General features: G+C 35.3%; 1 protein-coding gene across 3 annotated transcripts in view; it reads right to left on the bottom strand.

Moving 5' to 3' along the window:
* Positions 1-19,653, bottom strand: part of RANBP17 (RAN binding protein 17) — a 390,979-nt gene that overhangs the window by 102,854 nt on the left and 268,472 nt on the right. For all 3 annotated transcript variants that reach the window (XM_071211021.1, XM_058282154.2, XM_058282162.2), the window contains 4 exons: positions 12,481-12,554; positions 11,438-11,518; positions 616-679; positions 416-524 (listed from right to left, as the gene is read on the bottom strand). In XM_071211021.1, the coding sequence (XP_071067122.1) occupies positions 416-524; positions 616-679; positions 11,438-11,518; positions 12,481-12,554 (328 nt within the window). The remainder of the gene's footprint in view (positions 1-415; positions 525-615; positions 680-11,437; positions 11,519-12,480; positions 12,555-19,653) is intronic.

Here is a 19,653-nt window from a genome sequence, read left to right as displayed (position 1 = left end):
AAGTGGAATTTATTTTACAATTCCCTGCTGTTGGATATTTACATTGCTTCCATGTTTTCTCTAGTTAAAATGCCACTACAAAGAAAATCTTTGTGTATAAAGCTTTTCTGTATTTAAGGTTATTCTATGTTCATAGCAGCAAAATTAATGGGTCAAATGACACCTGGAAAAGAAATTTTGAGGTAAAGAACCAGTGCGATTTCAATTTGAAGTGAAGAATACCACATTAAGTATAAAGATTTTTCCTTTGGCCCTAATGCTAACAAGTGAACACTCAAATCTTAGGAAGTTGTAGAAAACTGTAAGATGGCAAATTTTAACAAAGTAAATATTGTGCTCACTACTATTCCACTTCTTTATTCATACAAGTATACTGTTGATCCTTTATTAAGTAAGCTCAAATTCTTAACCTTACCCAGATCTACCATCAGAAGGCGAGTGAGGGCTGTGTAGAAGGTAGTTCGGCACCTGAAGTCACTGAGACTGTAACTGTCACTGATGCCAAGAAAGGGGAAGTGTTCACTCTAATGAAAGCAAAAGAGCATCCAAAGTTACTAATGCTTTACCTAAACTATCAGGAAAATTCTAATCATTAGTTAGGAAAATAAGACTTACCGTGTGGTTTTTTAGCATGAATTTCACGGCATCTATCTTTACTAGTTTTTTTAAAAGGATATACGTATTAGAAGTTAAGGAATCTGGGGAAATAGAATTGTCTTATAAATATTGTAATAAATCACAAAGTAACACTGATAAATAATGGCATAAGTTTCTACCGATGAAGAATAAATATTATTTCTAGAGAGTATACCTATAGACATCTTTCATTCTGTTAAAAAACGAAAATCCATTAACCAGTGCAATTACTTTTCATATCTTATCATATCCTAGTTATGGAAAGGAAGAATGAATTTTATAATTAAGATAAGAAATCCTTTCGTATTAAAGTCTTGATAGTGGAAAATTAAAAACTCACCCTTTTTTACAATTTGGGTGTAACTTGAGAATTTCTTTTCACTTAATGCTATTTCATAATAAAATAATTACAAAAGACCTGTAATAAGCTATCAAGAAAGAGAAAATTATTAAATTCTAAGAAAGAATAAGCTCAGATAGGAAAAATCTAAGGAAGTTCTGCTTTTGAAGGAGACGATCAGACTACAATTAGGAGGATGCAGGTGATTACTTGTCACCAAGTATTGAAGGGTAGGCTTAAAGGAACTACTATTTCTCTTGTACCTACTATGTGTAAGATATTTTACTTATGTTAAATCACTGAATCTTCACAATTAAACTGTCAAATATGATTTACTATTTCTATTCCATAGATAAGGAAACAAACTCAGTCCAAGATTACACAACTATGGATTGGCAGTGATGCAACTGAACTTAGGTTTGACTCCAAAGACTGTGCTTTCCACTGTATCACATTCTCCCCTGAACAGTTCAACTCAGAAGAAGAATAAACTTGACAAATCCTAAACATGATCACAAGGCCTAAATCATTTCTGGTAAATGCTGTCATTAAATGTTGACATCAGATTATGTCATCTAAGAACATACACTTAGTAGGTCAACGCTTCTTCTCTTACTTAACCTTAGTCATGTTTTTTTTCTGATGTAGTCAGGGCATCACTTGTTCATTCCCTATGTACTTATTCAGGCCTTTTTTGGCAGATTATAATAATTTTATATGGCTCCATTCATGGTTTTAATGAAAATCCTGGCTCCTTTCCATCACATCATTTCTCAATATACATTTCTCTGTACAGTGATACTTTAAGTCTAATGACTAAAATTAGTCACTCAGGTGTGGGTATGAAAGAGTGGAAAACATATTGTAACAGGAATCAGGAAACGGGGCTCTAGGTTTGACTACACCATTCAGTCAGCTGGACAAATCTGAGTAATAAACTCAGCCCATCTGAGCCTCACTTTCCCTCTTCAACAGATGAGGACTAAATCTATGCCTAAATTACCTTACAGGGTTGATGTGAGGAACAGGTGATGAAAATGTCTTTGCCAATTATAAGTCAGGGAGGAACCCATGAAGATGCAGATAATTATCATTTAAGGAATGTTTATGACTGGCAAGGTTAATTCTCATAATTCCATGACTTCTACTTTTCAGATGAGGAAACAAACTAAAAAAATTAAATAATTGCCCAAATACGACTAACTAGTATATCTTAGATTCGAGTTCCTCTGACTCCAAAGCAGCCGTTCTAGTTGCATATTAAGCATGTGTATTTGGCTGACCTCCATATTAGACTGTAAACTTTCTAAGGGCACGGATGCAACCTATGCATTTTCCTCGGTGTACTACTCTCAGTGGGTGCTCAAGGCACTGTGTCTTTCTGGAAGGCTAAAGGTCAACAAGATCAGGGCTGGCAGGTAGCAGGTTCTTTCCTGCCTATGAAAGATACAGCTTTGACCATTTTTCCCAGTGTCAATCACTGAACAGAACTGCCACTTAAATTTTACTCATCTAAACAGGGGTGGAAATCAATAAAGTAAGAAATATCTTAAGTAATTACCAAATACAGTTCTCTTAAAATTGCAGAGTTAAAAGTGACAGGGTCTATGGGCAATAAGATTGCTGCCATTAATAGGAATCTTCCCGTCAGGGCTGTTAATAAACAGCAAGTCATGTTTTGACAATAGAATATTTATGGTAGCAATAAACAGGATATTTGCACGAAGAGTCTCATCTGCCAAAAACACATTTTCGGCAGAACCGCATTTGTGCACTATATACCGAGGCCAGCCTTACTACCTTTTCGTTACATTCTTCCAAAAAAAAAAAAAAAAAAAAAAGTGAATTTTTACTTTTTTCAATAAAGAAAAAAATAAGAGTTTAACTGAATATTACATTCCCTTATAGGAATTCAGTACAATGCTAGTTATGGCCTTTAAGAGAGTTTGTAATGTTAAAAAAGAAAAGCAAAAGGACATAACATCTTTAAGATCTTTATACATTCATCTTATTTTTCTCTAATGGACTAGGGTTCTTTTAGGTTGTGCCATTTTGATTTGGAGGGAGGATTAGATAAATTATGGTGATACTAAGTTATATTTCAGGGGCCCTTCCAGGATAGCTCAGAGCAGTAACCATGGTAATGGTGGCAACAGCAATAGCAACAGTAGTAGGAGTCCAGATTGGTATCAGAGTTGAGCAGAGGTCACACACAGAGCATGGATGTGGTAGAGGCAAGATGCAAATCCAGGTCGGTCTCACTCTAAAGTACACACAAGTTCTTTTCATTAGGTTATGTCATTTTCATCTTATTTTTAAAGAGGTTAGTGTTCCTACAGAGATCACTACCTTCTTGAGATACAACTGAAACTGGAACGAGGTCTCAGAAGGTACAGGGGTGAAACCTCTTTTTTCATATCCAGGATGAAGCAAACTGCATAGTCAGGCTGACATTGATTCACTAAACAAAACTGCTGTCTGTATCTAAGTGGCGACAAAAATACAGAGGAAGGTGAAGATGGTGTTATTGATGGCTAGTGAGACAGATGGGGAAAAGCAAGAAAAGGAACACAGAATGGTGTACCTTTAGATGGATGTAATTTCTGAAAATCCATATCCTGTCAAAAGGATAACTAAATTGAGAATGAACTGTTTTGTTTTTTTAAGCAGAAATATCACACCAGTAGTAGCTGATAGGCAGCGTAGCATCAAGTAGGACTTCCATTCATGGTATCAAGCATTTACTGAGCATTTTTCACTTCAGTATATTTCATCAAATCTAAAACACCACTGATTATACCACTAAGAAAGAAAAAGTGCTTTAAAGTGCCATCAATGTAAGACATATCCTATTTACAGAGGTGTTAAAATCTGAAAAAAATTCTGTTTTAGTATCAGTGTAGTAGTTGATATATGATGTTCATTAAATGCAAGTAGGTAGGTAATGGTGCTGATCTAGGCAAATATTTAAAAGCTATACATGTTTACAAATAGTTTTTGCAGATAGAATTAGATCCTGATGATAGAAGAAAGTTCACAAATAAGAATGTTACATGTTGGGAATTACTCTAGATAGATGATGGGTATAGTTACCAAAGTATAAATTTAGTTATTCCAAAAGGATTATGCTCATAAACCCTACTAATCTGAAAAAATCCAAACAGGTATATTCAGGATAAAAAATCTTAAGGGGTAAAGAGGACTACTAATTACTTACAAGGAACAGGAGTTAAGGCTTAGTCACTCAACAGGAGGGGTCACAATATGTTCTATATGCCCACTATGTAAGTTTTAACACTATATAGAAAGGAGAACAGAAAGGAGAATCTCTTAATAATTTACAACATAATAAATTAGGTTATAGGAGACAGGACTAGTAAATAAGCTATATCATACTCATATACAGATTTACAGGTAAGAACTAGATGCTTAGGAACATTAAGAAAAATAAAAGATAGGAGGGAAGTGGATTTGGCTCAATGGATAGAGCATCCGCCTACCACATGGGAGGTCCAGGGTTCAAACCCAGGGCCTCCTGACCCATGTGATGAGCTGGCCCACGTGCAGTGCTGATACGTGCAAGGAGTGCTGTGCCATGCAGGTGTGTCTCCTGAGTAGGAGAGCCCCACGTGCAAGGAGTGCACCCTGTAAGGAGAGCTGCCCAGTGCAAAAAAAGTGCAGCCTGCCTAGGAGTGGTGCCTCATACATGGAGAGCAAGATGACGCAACAAAAAGAGACACAGATTTCCGGTGCCGCTGACAAGAATATAAGCAGACATAGAAGAACACACGGTGAATAGACACAGAGAGCAGACAACTGGGGGGAGGGGAGGGCGGGGAAGGGGAGAGAAATAAACAAAAAATAAATCTTAAAAAAAATGATGGGAAAGAAAATGAAGAGAATATTTAGTGAGTGCCTACTATGTGTCAGGGTTGGTACTACTAGGTGCTTTATTTTTATTATTAGATAACACATATAATTACATACTTATTATTTTTTTCCCCAAATTCTACTCAATTTATTCATTTTTTAAAAGATATTACCATACTTATTATTTTACTTAATCCTTATAAAACCCTAAGAGAGATAATATTCCCATTCTATAAATGAGGAAACTGAGGCTCAGAGAAATTAAATGACTTGTCTTTGTTCTTTTGGCTAAGACAGTGACTGATGATTACAATTATTTCAGATTTGGCTTTACTAAGGAAGTGAATCTTTTAGCAAGAACTGAAAGCATGAAAGAGACCTAATTAAATGAGTGTGTCAAAAGGAGGAGAATGGTTTATATGGTGACTCAGTGAAAGATAATGAAAGGTATCAAGGGGAAGGCAAAATGAATTTCCTTAGCTCATGTATAAAGTATAAATTGAGTGGTGGATCAGGAAATTAGTTATGGGAACACAGTAAGGCAAGTTCCGTTAAAGGACTCAAGTTCAAATCAAGAATTTTACTTTGACTTGAGAAGCAAGTGGAAGTGATTCCAGGCTTTTGGGAAGAGTCAGGATCAAATCAAAACAATACTCAAGGAAGGTAATCTTGTGAAGCAAGAACCTAAAGACCTTGGTGGGTAAAAGTTTGAATAAGGGTGCTACAGAAGATGAGTAGAGATGACTCTCATAACGGATTCTAAAGTAGAAACAAATAGAGCAGATAAATTATAGGATGACTTTTACAAGAATGATAGAGACAGAAAACAAAGAAATGAATCAACATTTCTTTTGATGAGAAATGTTAATATTGGTATACCAGAAATCATCTGGAGATGGTGGTATTGAAATAAAGCAATATATTTTGGTACTATTACACAAAAGAAAACCACTACTGTTTATTACTAAATATTTCCTGTAACAGACATACCTAATTTTATTAATACTTTTATCCTCCACCCTTATTTCATTCTTTTAAAATTTGTCTTTATTTATTTTTCAATGTTACATTAAAAAAATATGAGGTCCCCATATACCCCCACCCCCGTCACCCCACTCCTCCCATAACAACAACCTCTTCCATCATCATGGGACATTCATTGCACTTGGTGAATACATCTCTGAGCACTGCTGCACCACATGGTCAATGGTCCACATTACAATTTACTCTCTCCCCCAGTCTACCCAGTGGGCCATGGGAGGACATACAATGTCCAGTAAATATCCCAGCAGTACCACCCAGGACAACTCCAAGTCCTGAAAATGTCCCCAAATCACATATCTTCTTCCCACTCCCTACCCTCAGCAGCTACCATGGCCACTTTCTCCATCTCAATGCTACATTTACTTCCATTACTAATCACAATAGTTCCAGAATAGAATATCAGTAAGTCCACTCTAATCCATACTCTATTCCTCCATTCTGTGGACCCTGGGATGGTTATGTCCACTCCACCTCTGTATCGAAAGTGTGCTTCGATTCCACTTGGATGATGGATGCAATTCTCCTGTTTGCAGTTGTAGGCACTCTTGGTTCCCTGGTGTGGTGGTTGCCCTTCTTCGCCTCCCTGTTAGCTGGCTGGGGTAAGTCCAACAAATCAGAGGGTAGGAGTTGCAAGTCTACTGAGGCTCAGGGCCTTGCTGTCACATGGACAGTCCAGAGATTCAGGTCCCCTGAGTATACACCAAACCCCAGCAGCAACCACGGGTCCGGTAAAAGTGACAGGAGAGGCTTGTGAACAAAGATTACATCTGAGTCCAACTCCATCACACTCAGGAACACAAACCCCAAAGTAGGGCCAACTGAAGTCCAAGTGCCATGACCATAGAACCTGTGGGTCTTTGTAACCCTCACAAGAACCAATACCTGGGACTGTATCTATTTTAGCTGTCTCTGGGACTCTCTTGAGGTGTGCATAAGGGCGACCCTTCTGATGATCTCCTGGCTCCTTTTTGAAGACTCATAGCCATATACACTGATTTGTCCTTTCCATTTCCCCCTTTTATTCAAGGTCAAAAAGCATTTTTAACTCCTGATATTACATGTAGGCTGACCTTATTTCATTCTAGATCTTAGTTTCTCATCCTCTACTCCTTCTTGATGCCAACTCATTCAGGATTCACACCTCAGTGGTGGGAAGATCAGTGATTGGGTAAGGAGGACTGACTTGCACATTTCTTGGTAATAAAAAAAGAAAATTTCTCTAATGGTTTGTATATAAGATATGTCTATATGCCCTTTGAATAAAAAGGCATCTCTTAAAGCAGCTACATTAAAAATTCTACATATCCAGATTATTTTTAATGTGCACATTTTCAGAAAATTAGTATGTAATTTATTTGAATTACGATTGAAAACAGCAATAAAAAGAAACTACGCTAATAAAATAATGGACTTTGAGTTCTTAGGGGAAATACAGAAAAGGAAGTTTGGAATCAGGGTCAATTCTGGAAGAATTTAAATCCCTTAAGGGTGTTTCTTTTGTCCTTTGCCCTGTATTTATTAGCAAATGCTTAATAAATATATGCTGTATTGAAAGAGGCCAATAAAATAATGTAAATCCTTAATATGGAATTAAATTTAAAAATCACTATTTTATTCTTACTCAAAGTGAAGGTATAGCTTTCATTAATGAATGTAAAACAACAAAAAAAGGAAAATGAAGATGGAAAAGGTCTGGTTAAAAAGTCAAGTGGTTTTTGACAGAAAATAGACTCTTTGGCTTGCAAAAACTAAAGCAACTGAAATAAACTAATAAAGAGATTTATGACGCAAGTGAACAGGAACTGTATTCACCAAATTCCACCATACAGGAACGAATAGAACTAATATAAAAATCTTAAGAGTTAACTTCAAGGCAAATGGAAGGCATGACTATGTCTTTTATAACAGATAACTAGGTAAGCTTCATGGATGTGGACCTGTTGTATTCACATAGGGTCCCAGGCTTAGAAGACCCAATGCTCTGTTGGTAAGAGCTTAATTTTTATTAATTTTTAAACAAGAAACTCCACATTTTCATTTTGCACTGGGTCCCGTGAATTATGTCCAACAATAACAAAGTCATTAATCCTAAGTATTGTTGAAGTTAACAGTATCAATAGTGTAAAAAGTCTGGATAAGTTTATGAATTTTATGGGGTCTATTTTTAAAAAGCTAAAGATACTTTCGGGTTTCTCAAACCTTTCATGATGATGTAATAAAGGGCAACTGCCAACAGAGGGCCTGACAGAGGATGAATGTTTCTTTCTTCTCTGATCTCCAAAGTGAGACTGTTTCTGCTGTAAATTTGAGTAGACAATGAATTACAGTAGAAAAATTGATCAATTGTTTTTCGAAGAAAGAAAAACTGAAATAATGATCAACGAGCACACAGAATTTTGGATGAAGTGCAACAATTTCCTACCTTTTCCTCAGCATTTAAAATAAGTAACTGTATTTGACCACTTGCATGATCTTCATTCTCTCCCCAGTTTTCCCAGCATCTTCCTTGTTCTAAGTGAACAGTCTTAACCCTTTCCCATTTAGATAAAACTAGAATTTCTGACCAGAAAATATTTCAAAGAGAAGGAAGGATCCCCAAGTATTGCAATGGACTATAGAGGGCTAAAAAGCTAGTTAGAACTAGGAATTCTTGAAATTTAGTCTTGGAAATTTCAAGAGTAGATTAAAAAGTTACTCAAATGTATTTGCTAAATGTATTATATATGCCCCATGTAATGAATCTGATAGGAAAACAAAAAAATTTCAAAGAGGTTACTGGATTTTAAAATTACAAATGTCTTACCAATTTGGAAAGCTTTGATTTGGCAAAAAGCAACCCTGGGGTAAAATGTAACATTCTACCCATAATTATTAATACAATCTGGGCATTTACATAATGGTAGCCTCCCTGTACATTATTTTTTAGAGAACTAGACTATCTCTAAAAATGCTGAGTCTGCAGAGAAGTGTATGTGGGAAAAGTACTGACTTTTCTGTTTGAGACATGTAATCCAGCTGCATTTTCTAATTATTTAGGCAGACATTCTCAAAATATGGTCCCAGCATTAGCATCACCTGAGCCTTGTTAGAAACGCAAGCCTCAGCCTAAGACCTCTCTAAAGAGAAACTGTATTTGTTAAAATTTATATTTTAACAAGCCTTCTAGGTGATTCTGATTCTCCTTAAAATTTGAAACTACTGCCAGAAGGGAAATGAACAGGAGACTTTTCACACTTCCTACAAATGAGGATCTTCTGTGATTTCCACTTCCAAACAAGTGGCCAGATAAAAAAATACCAAGGTTCGGAGAATTGTTTTGAGCACTCAGTAAGGTTCACTCTGAGGCTGATAAAATAGGGGGAAAAACCCAAAATATCTGAAGACATACTTTATAAAATAATAAGGAATATCTAAAAACTTTATTTTATAGTAAGATGCCTTCAGTTACTTGCTATTCATATTTTAAATAAAACTATTTTGAATATTTATGTTAACAGATTTCCATTAATATGCCAAAAGCTGGTGATTTTTATCCTGCATAACCTTCTATTGCTGAAGAGTGCCATCTTATTTTTAACACAGAAATAATGTATTGCTTTAAAATCAGGACTGAAAAACACAGTATGATAAAGAAACCTATTGGAAACAACAAAACATGCATTAGGTAAGCAGCAACTGCACTGGGATACACCACTCACATATTTCATTATGTAAATGAATTCAAAGATATTTCATGACTGATCAGCTGGAAGGGACATAATGATTTATAATTCAAATAACTGAGCACTGAAATCAAATTGAGCTAATATATATTTCTAAATATGCAAACCTGAAATAATTGTTAAAAAGTATAAATCAGTGTACCCATGTTGAAATCATTTGTATCTGTGGTTTAAAATGTTACAGCATTTAAACTTTTATTTAATAAGTTTTCTTATTTTTTAATTAACTTCAGAAGAAGTGCTCATGAACAATAAATAGCTTGTAAAATAAAAGGTTATAATTTTAGAATTAAAGAATACTTAGTAGACTATGATAGGAAAAGGATCTTAAATAGCAGATACAAATAAATTAGGCATTATGCAAATTATACTAAAAAGAATACTTATCACATTAATTTTACATTAAATTTCAATTTCAACCTAAAAATTAGGGTAAATCTAAACAATAGATATGTGCTATAAAACAACATAGGCTTCTTCCCAGATAACGTGCTTTCAAAGTAATTCATTGTGAAAAGGCCGGAGTTTGCAATACTAGGAAGTACTTATAAACCACTTCATATGTTAGAATAAAGAGTATTTCAGCATTATTATTAAAAAAAAAATACAGGTCGACTTTTTTTTTTAATAAGAAAAAATACATATCTTTAAAAGCCAAATGACCACTGGAATTGGGTTGTACATCACTTTCCAGTAAAAAGGAAAAGCAGCTTGGACAGGTGTAATTTATCATTTTTCTGATTTAATATCAAAGAAATATATTAAAATAATAAAAAGAATCCTGAAATCCTCAAAATTTGTAGTGATAAATAGCCTTCCCTGTCTTTATTGCATTATACCTACTAACAGAAATATTGCATGGTGGATTTTGCCAGACAAGGACGATTATTTTCCAATAAAAAGTTGCATATTAAATTCCAGCACAAAAGTGGGTGTTTAATACTTTTGAAATCTTTTATGGTTTGCCAGGGAACACAATTTTAAACTTAACTAAAACATATTCCTGGAGTGAACTTCCTTCTGTCTACTCCACCCATTTTGAGCAAGTTGTCCTTACATTAAAATATCAGCTAATGATAAACCAATGCTTATTTTTCACAACTCCTATACAATGGATAGTTGACATATAAAAGAAAATTTACATGCTTTTCTCTCATTGGTCGAAACATGACAACAATATCAAGTATAATCTAATAAGATTAGATGTTTCTTGGTTTTCGATAAAATACCTGTTAAAAAGAGAAATCTAAACATTTAATGTGTAATGGGAAATCTTATTTTAGAGTAAACTGGAGTGTCCAATACTCAAAGAAGCACTTCAAAAGCTTAACATTTTCTCCCTATTACTCTTTCATTCCTCTCTACTAATGAAAATTATGTTCTTTTCAATTGAAGAATATTGGAAATATATTTACTCTTAGGAATTGTTTTTAAAAGGTAAAATTTTCATAATATTTTGACCTTCTTAAAATTAGTTACACATTTTCTTTTAGATCAAGAATTTCCTAACAAATATGGAAAACCGTGGGCTAAAACACATTTGTTTTATACTATCTTATGTACCTATAATTAACCTAGGTGAGTATAAACACAGGTAACTAGTTAGTAATCTATATATCCATATAAGTTCAATTATGACTCTGCGTAAGTGCTTCATAGCATACAGCTAATATAAACCTTCATTTACAGATAGGGCTAAATGAAAAGGCTTTCTATTACATTTTAAAAACATGCAAAAATTATAAACAAGGAAAATATCTGGCAAATAGAATGAGTTTGTTAGGGTGTTTTTTACACAATATCACCTATAAAGTGAAAAGGATATCCAACAGAAAGGTCATTTAGGAACTGAAGAGTTCTTGAAATTACAGGCTCACATCTTCCCCAGTATTTAAGGTTTGTAACACTATATATGAAAAAAAAAAGGGGGGAGGGTGTTAATCATGAGTAAGATATTTGCTTGAATAGGGAGAACCATGGAAATACAAACATATTTACGTAAGTTCGATGACCTAAATTATAAGTATCTCACAAAGTAAAATGCAGTTTCAACTACCAATGGAATATTTTCTATTATTTTTATAGCACATTCAAAATTATCTACCATCAATCTACAATGAACATCACTCTCCAAATGGTGTATAATTCTATCAATTTATTTTTGTAAATTAAAAAATTGCCTAAGTGTTTCAAAGAAGAAACATTAAGTTTGTATTCAAAACAAACATAGTAGGGAAGAGAAAGTAGGCGTTCCAAAGGGATTTAAAGAAAGGTTCACAGTTACTGTCAAGAAATGAACCATAAAACTTGTGGCCCAAGGTTCACTCTTAGGAGCATGATTATTTATCTATCTTTGTTCTCTGTAGCAAAACAGTGCTTGTCTATGGGTTAAAAGGGACCTGTTAAAGTGCACTGCCAAGTAGAGGTATGCAAGTTTAGGTGAAGTATACAAAGTTACATTTATGACTATAAACTAGTTAATTCTGCTAATATTATATGACTAATTTGCAATAATTTGCAATAATCTCTTCAGTTGGCCTTTGAAATAGCATATTTCCTTTTTAATTAAAAAAAAAAAAGCTGCCCAATTGATCTGAATGGTCATTAGTAAACTTTTTAAACCATGTTTTGATGTTGCACATTGCTAGTGGATATCCATCCCTTGATAATTTATAATGTTCTTTGGTTAGTGTTTGAGTTTTACAAATGTGAAATTAGATTTCGGTGAAGAACAATGCTAATATTGATTAAAGCTTAATTTTAAAACATTTTATTTAAAAGACTATCTGTGAGATTTACAAACATCAAAGAGATTTATTCAATTTACAACAACAAAAGAAAATTAAAAGAATCGAAACAGGGACTCACATTTTTGTCATGAATGTTTCTAGAACATGATTGTCATCTGTTATTCCTAAGACTTCTGACATACGTGCATATACCTGCATGAAAACAGTTCATTGTCAAAAGCTTTACCATTAACATATATTTTTAAAAGCCTTATTTAAATTGAACGAATGTAAGGTTAAATGCCTTGTTGCAGCTAGGCTGAAGAAGGGAGTGGGTAGAGGAACAAATGAAGGATTTTAAAACAAATTTTATAATTAAAAAAAAAGTTACTAACATTTCTTGCAGGAAGTACCTCACCTGTTTTGAAATTTATACACACACACACACACACACACACACCCATTTTCCTCCCATACCACCACATAAATATACATACTTACAAGAATAATTTTTTTCTTAAACTGGCAAACTACCCCCTTCTCAGAGATGGGAATAGGCAAGCAAAGGGCTGGAAAGTGAAGGGCCTCAACAAAATGCCGTAATATTAAAAAAAATCTCCATTTATTCCGGATTTCAGCAAAATATCAACTAATTTAGGATGACGTAAGGTAGTTGTAAAAGTAAGGATTTAAAAAACAAAGGAAATTAAAGAATATATAGAAATACTCCTCAAACATCCCCTAATTAAGCTCCCCAAATACAGAGGTATGTCTTACTTTCATGCTGAAACTGAAATCCCAAGTTCAGGGATTCTTTGCTGAAACATCAGGGCCTGGGAATCCACTGAATTTCCAATCAGGGAGTGTTGGTTGCCACATTTCAGTCCCAACCCAAGCCACATTGAGCTTATGAACACTTATTTCACTCCAAGTGGGAGAATGTCACTGGTAGCCAATAGAATGTTCCCTAGTTGCCTGGCAAAACTGAGAGGTGGGTTGACACCTCCATACTCCCTGATGCTCTGGTATGATTCCAGGTTATTCCTGCCAGACACCAGCTGTAGGGTGATTTATCCTTTGTGATTCCAGCCCCTGTGATTGTGTTCTCTCATTTTTTCCTGATCTGCCCCTTTCCTATGGCATGGCAACTTAGCTTCCAATTCCCCTGCCTTCTGTTTTCATATGTAAACACCAGCATGATATACTACCATAGGTCTGAGGATAAGGGCATAACAAATCACCCAGAGTTATAGGGCTATATAAGGGAGGAAAGCTGTTCATTGCAGAAAGCTCATACTTGGACTTCAAACATCATTCAAATAAGAAGCTTATATTCAGGGCTTCAACCCAGGTCCTATATTGAGAAAATTTCTCAGTTTGGTAGAGTTGATCAGAGGGAGAGAAAGGATGAGAGAAGGAGAAAAGAGGCAAAAGTATGGAAGAAAGAGGCTAGGGGAGAGAGAAAGAAAAGATTGAGATTCAAATTTCTGTTGCTTCTTCTAACTTCTGGGTCCTACAGAAAAGCATTTCAATTATTGTAACTATGACTTTGCCCATGAGGTTACCCATCATCTCATAAGATTGAAGATGTCATTTTGGCTTTTAGTATGTTTGATGGGAGGAGGGAAGTTAGCTACCACTAATCCTCAAATGATCAGAAATCTTTATGAACATAGAGGGCTCAAGGAAGAAAGGAATGTAGATCTGGGAGTTTCTCTTATCTGACCATGATCCAAAACCTTTCTCCTGGATGGGAATGAACTGAGCCCCTTGGAAAATCAGATATTGGTATGATTAACAGCACACAAAACCCTTCACAACTTGGCCCCAAACAACCAAGTTTGGGAAGTCATCTTGCACCATTTTCCTCAACCTCAAGTCACATTGAAATGCCAATGGATCACTGAGGCTTCTCTATGTGTTCATGTGCTGTTCATTTTGCCTGAATCAGCATTCTTTTTTCTTCCTCTTTTCTGATTTCCATCCAAAAGTCATCTACTCTGAAGCCTTTCTTGACTTCCCAGGCAGAGAAAGTTGCCTGGTCTCAAGGCATCTGGTCCATTCCTCTATCACGGCACTTTTTACGTTGGAATTGTTTGGGTGTTCTTCTCCCTCAGTACATTAGAAACTCTTTGAGGGCTGGTACCATGCTTTATTCTTGGTGTCTTAGCACCTAATACGATACCTGTCAAGTGAATAATACATGTGTATTTATTATGTGAAAGCGAGTCATGATCTGGATCCACTGGGACTATTTACTAATGCAAGTATTACAGAAACAATGAAAAATAAAGATCTTTCCTAGTAAGCATACACAGGATTCCATGGACAAAAGACACAGGACTACAAATTACAACAGAAAAGAGAAGTTAGGGAAAGTTGCTTATATTATTCTTTTTAACCTATAAATAACAGATAGTTGATTATAGCAATTGTCTTTCAACTTTATTTTAGAAGTACGTTTATCATATAAAATCTTTCAAATAGGTCTAATTTATATAATAAGGTAACAGTGGGACTCTCCCCACTTTCCTCTGTTTCACAGCTACAGACTGTGTACCTAACTCTGACTAGAATTTTAAAGGCTTTTTTTCATGTAACAAAGATGAAAGCTTGGGTCGATTATTTTAAACTGGCCCTACTACAACTCAAAGCACAAATTCTCCTGATGATGTATAAAATCATCTTTAAGATAAACAAGATAAATTCCATGTTTTTACATATTGATTTCTAGAAAGGACATGACTACAATATTATCCTGACTAGCCTATTTTACTTTCATTGTACTTATACTTTTCTTTATCTATTTCCCCCAGGATAATTTTCTTGTTTTGGACAATATGATGACTATACTGAATTTCTGTAAAATCAAATTTATATTTTCTGGACTTTATAAATGCTCAGAATCAATCTATTTTTTATTTTAACCATGCCATATTGAATTATAAATGTAACTAGAAGATTTTTAACATTAAAAACTTTTCCTTTTTAATTGACAGTTCTTAGGACTTATTTCCCTGGTGTTCAAGAAAAGAGAGAGCTGGGTAGGCAGGTCTGTTGTGCTTTGCTGTCAAAACACTTTCTCAAGGCATCAGATTTGACCCAATAAGAAACTAGAAAAAACAGTCAACATTGACACATGGCAGTGCTTTAATCCACAATTATCCTTGTAACTTGCACCATTCCTTTTATCATCCATTAGCTTTGATTCCCATTATCCCATCTAGAACTGTGTCAACGCTTTTGTCCCTGGGGATTTCTCTCCACTACTAGGATCTGACAGTCAAGCTTGAGTACTAAAGAGGATCATTACCTCTTAAATCCACTTATCTGATCTACTGAATAGTAAATTGAAAAGCTCATTAAGAGCAACAATCTGATTTGCTTTCACGTGTGACAGGGTCATTTAAAATCAATGTATGATTACAGCATTACTTTTAAAAGACTGTCTCACATTTTCCAAGGTACCTCATCATTCAGAGAACATGAAAGAAATACGAAAATGTCTCCAAACATTTGCAATTTAATTATATCATAGATAGTAACATATCTTCATTGAATAACTGGGGGGGGGGGAGAGGGGGGAATAGCTACAAAATTATTTATCATAAAGCACAAGTCAATTAAATTTTCTACAGGAAAAATTCTAGCTCTATGTCAACGTTTTGGAAAACTTTCATCATTTCACCAAAAATAAACTATATGAGAGCAAGAAGAAACCACATGTCACAATATCCTAATTTAAGAATTGACATAGACATGAAAGAAAAAAATCTCACATTTAGTTCACAGATTCCTAATATTTTATTTCAGAATCAATTAAGGTAATTTGATCATAATGAAAAATTAATTAGCAAAAATCTAAGAAATGAGACAGTAAGCTCTTTTGTGTTCTCTCTCAGAGACGGATGGGTGATACAGTGAAGGTGACTAAATGATGATGCTTTTGCTTACACATTTCACATTGCCAGAGATGCACAAACTGTGACCAAGTTGTTGCCTGCTCCTACTTCCTTCCTTCTTTTTAAAATATGCCTGCATCTCTCTAGTAGACTATAAGCTCCCTGAGGGCTGATACGATGCTCTGACTTATATTTCTCATTACTAATAATCAGTAAATGTTTGTTAAATGAATAAAAAGAATTTAACATAAAAATGTATATTTTGGCTGATTCCATTTCATTCATAATTTTTAATAAAAGGAAAACAATGCATAAAGAAATGTTTTCTAAACAGAACATTTTCGTGTAAAACTAACACATCCATAATCCCACTCACCAGGGATGATCACTGGTAAAATTGTGCTATTCAAAAAGGTATGGTTTTAAGGCTTAAATAATATTTCTGGAAGAAGTACTCCCTACGCATTGAATAAAAAATCCTCTTCTCCTTTGAATCCCCAAAGTATCCACTATGCCACATGGTTATTGGCATATAATTTTGTAGTATTAATTTTCCAAGTGAATATATATCCTCATTCCCCCTCCTTTGAGCATGTGCTCCCTGAGGACATAGAAAATGTCTTCTTGGTATCTCCAGTATTACTTAGAATACTGGCTTGACAAACACAGCAAAGGAGAAAACACACAGGCTTGGCCCCAAAGATGTTTAGATGTGAATTCGGTAACTACCACTAATTAGGTGTTATTTAAAATCTCCAGGGGAGCGGACTTGGCCCAGTGGTTAGGGCATCCATCTACCACATGGGAGGTCCGTGGTTCACACCCCGGGCCTCCTTGACCCCTGTGGAGCTGGCCCATGCGCAGTGCTGATGCGCGCAAGGAGTGCCCTGCCATGCAGGGGTGTCCCCCGCATAGGGGAACCCCACGCGCAAGAAGTGCGCCCCGTAAGGAGATCCGCCCAGCGCGAAAGAAAGTGCAGCCTGCCCAAGAATGGCACTGCACACATGGAGAGACGCAGCAAGATGACGCAACAAGATAACGCAACAAAAGGAAACACAGATTCCCGTACCGCTGACAACAACAGAAGCGAACAAAGAAGATGCAGCAAATGGACACAGAGAACAGACAACCCGGGTGGGGGGGGATAGGGAGAGAAATAAATAAATAAAGATCTTTAAAAAAATAAAATAAAATAAAATCTCCAAATCTTGGTTTTGTATCTGTAAAACAGAAATAATAATAATGCCTATTTTATGAGCTTAAATTTTTTTTTATCATTAGAAAATTTGGAAGTTTTCCATATACCCATACCAATTCCACCCCCACCCAATTTTCTCTATTAACACTTTGCATTAGTGTGGTATCTGTTATAACTGATGAAAAATATTACAGTTGTACTTTTTAAAACTGTAGTCCATAACATGGACTATACAACACTGTGTTGTAATGTTCTATGGTATGTAAATTAAAATAAAATTCTAGTAATATATATACAACCTAAATTTTTTACCTTTTAACATATATATATAATAGCAATAATTTCAGTGGTGCTAATTATATTCAAAATGTTGTGCTACCATCACCACAATAGATTACCAAAACTTTTCTATCACCTTAAACAGAAACCTGTACCAAATAAGCAATAACTCACCATTCCCTACTTCTTTTCTGGCCCCTAATGAAGTCCTTTGATACACAAAGTTATTAAATTTGAAGTCGCACTTAACCTATTTTTTTCTTTTGTTACTCATGCTTTTGGTATAAAGTCTAAGAAACCACTGAGTAACACAAGGTCCTGAAGATGGTTGCCTAAGACAGGTTATTTTTTAATATATGGTGTGAGGTAAAGGTCCATCTTCATTCTTTTGCATCAGGATATCCAGTTTTACCAGAATCATTCCCAGTCCCATTGAGTGGATTTGACACCCTTGTCAAAAATCAATTGACCACAGATGTGAGCATCTATTTCTGAACTCACAATTAGATTCTATTGGTGTATATGTTTGTTCTGTGCCAGTGTAAACGTTTGTTAAAAGTTTGAGTCCTCCAACTTTGTTCTGCTTTTTAAAATATTTATTTTTAAATTTATTAAAAGATACATAGATCACACAAAATCATTCTTCTTTGTAAATATGGTTTTAGATATTCAAGGCCCCTTACCCTTCCATATAAATTTGATGATTGGCTTTTCCATTTCCTCAAAGAAGGCTGTTGGAATTTTGACTGGGATTGCATTTAATCTGTAATTCACTTTGTTGTTTTTTTTTTAAAGATTTATTTATTTATTTAATTCCCCCCCCTCCCCTGGTTGTCTGTTCTTGGTGTCTATTTGCTGCGTCTTGTTTCTTTGTCCGCTTCTGCTGTCGTCAGCGGCACGGGAAGTGTGGGCGGCGCCATTCCTGGGCAGGCTGCTCTTTCTTTTCACGCTGGGCGGCTCTCCTCACGGGTGCACTCCTTGCGCGTGGGGCTCCCCCACGCGGGGACACCCTTGCGTGGCGCGGCACTCCTTGCGCGCATCAGCACTGCGCATGGCCAGCTCCACACGGGTCAAGGAGGCCCGGGGTTTGAACCGCGGACCTCCCATATGGTAGATGGACGCCCTAACCACTGGGCCAAAGTCCGTTTCCCATGTAATTCACTTTGAGTAGAACTGAAAATAGTCTTTCAATCCATTAGTATGGAATGTCCTTTCATTTATTTTGAGTTTTCTTTGACTTCTTTTTATATTTTTATTTTTGTAGTTTTCTGTATATAAGTTCTTTATGTTCTTGGATAAATCTATTCCTCAATACTTGATCTTTTTGTTGTTATTGTGAACAGAATTTTTTTCTTGATTTCGTCTTCAGATTCTTCAATACTGGTGTATAGAAATACTACAGAGTTTTACATGTTGATCTTGTACCTTGCCACTTTGCTAAATTCATTAGTTCTAGTAGCTTTGTTATAGATTTCTCAGGATTTTGTATATATAGGATCATGTCATCGGCAAATAAGAAAAAAAAATTTTTTTTCCAGAGAGGTGCAGTGATTTAATTGAGATCACACAGCTACAAAGTAGCCAAGTGCAGACACAGGAAAAGCTTTTACTTCTTTTCCAATTTGAATGCCTTTTATTTATTTTTCTTGCCTAATTGCTCTGGTTGGAACATTCAGAACAATGTTGAAAGCAGTGGTGACTGTGGGCATCCTTGTCTTGTTCTTGATCTTAGAGGAAAAGCTTTCAGTCTTTCATCGAGTATGATGCTAATCACGGGTTTTTCATATATGCTCTTTATCTTGTTGGGGTATTTTCCTTCTATATCTGGTTTTCTAAGTGTTTTTTTTTATCAAGAAGGGGTACTGGATTTTGTCAAATGCCTTTTCTGCATCAATTGAGATAATCATGTGGCTTGTTTCCTTTATTCTATTAA

Source organism: Dasypus novemcinctus, chromosome 2 (genome assembly GCF_030445035.2).
Source record: "Dasypus novemcinctus isolate mDasNov1 chromosome 2, mDasNov1.1.hap2, whole genome shotgun sequence".
NCBI classification, from domain to species: Eukaryota; Metazoa; Chordata; class Mammalia; order Cingulata; family Dasypodidae; genus Dasypus; species Dasypus novemcinctus.
The sequence above is the reverse complement of the archived record's forward strand: the minus strand, read 5'-3'. Positions and strand labels throughout refer to the sequence as shown.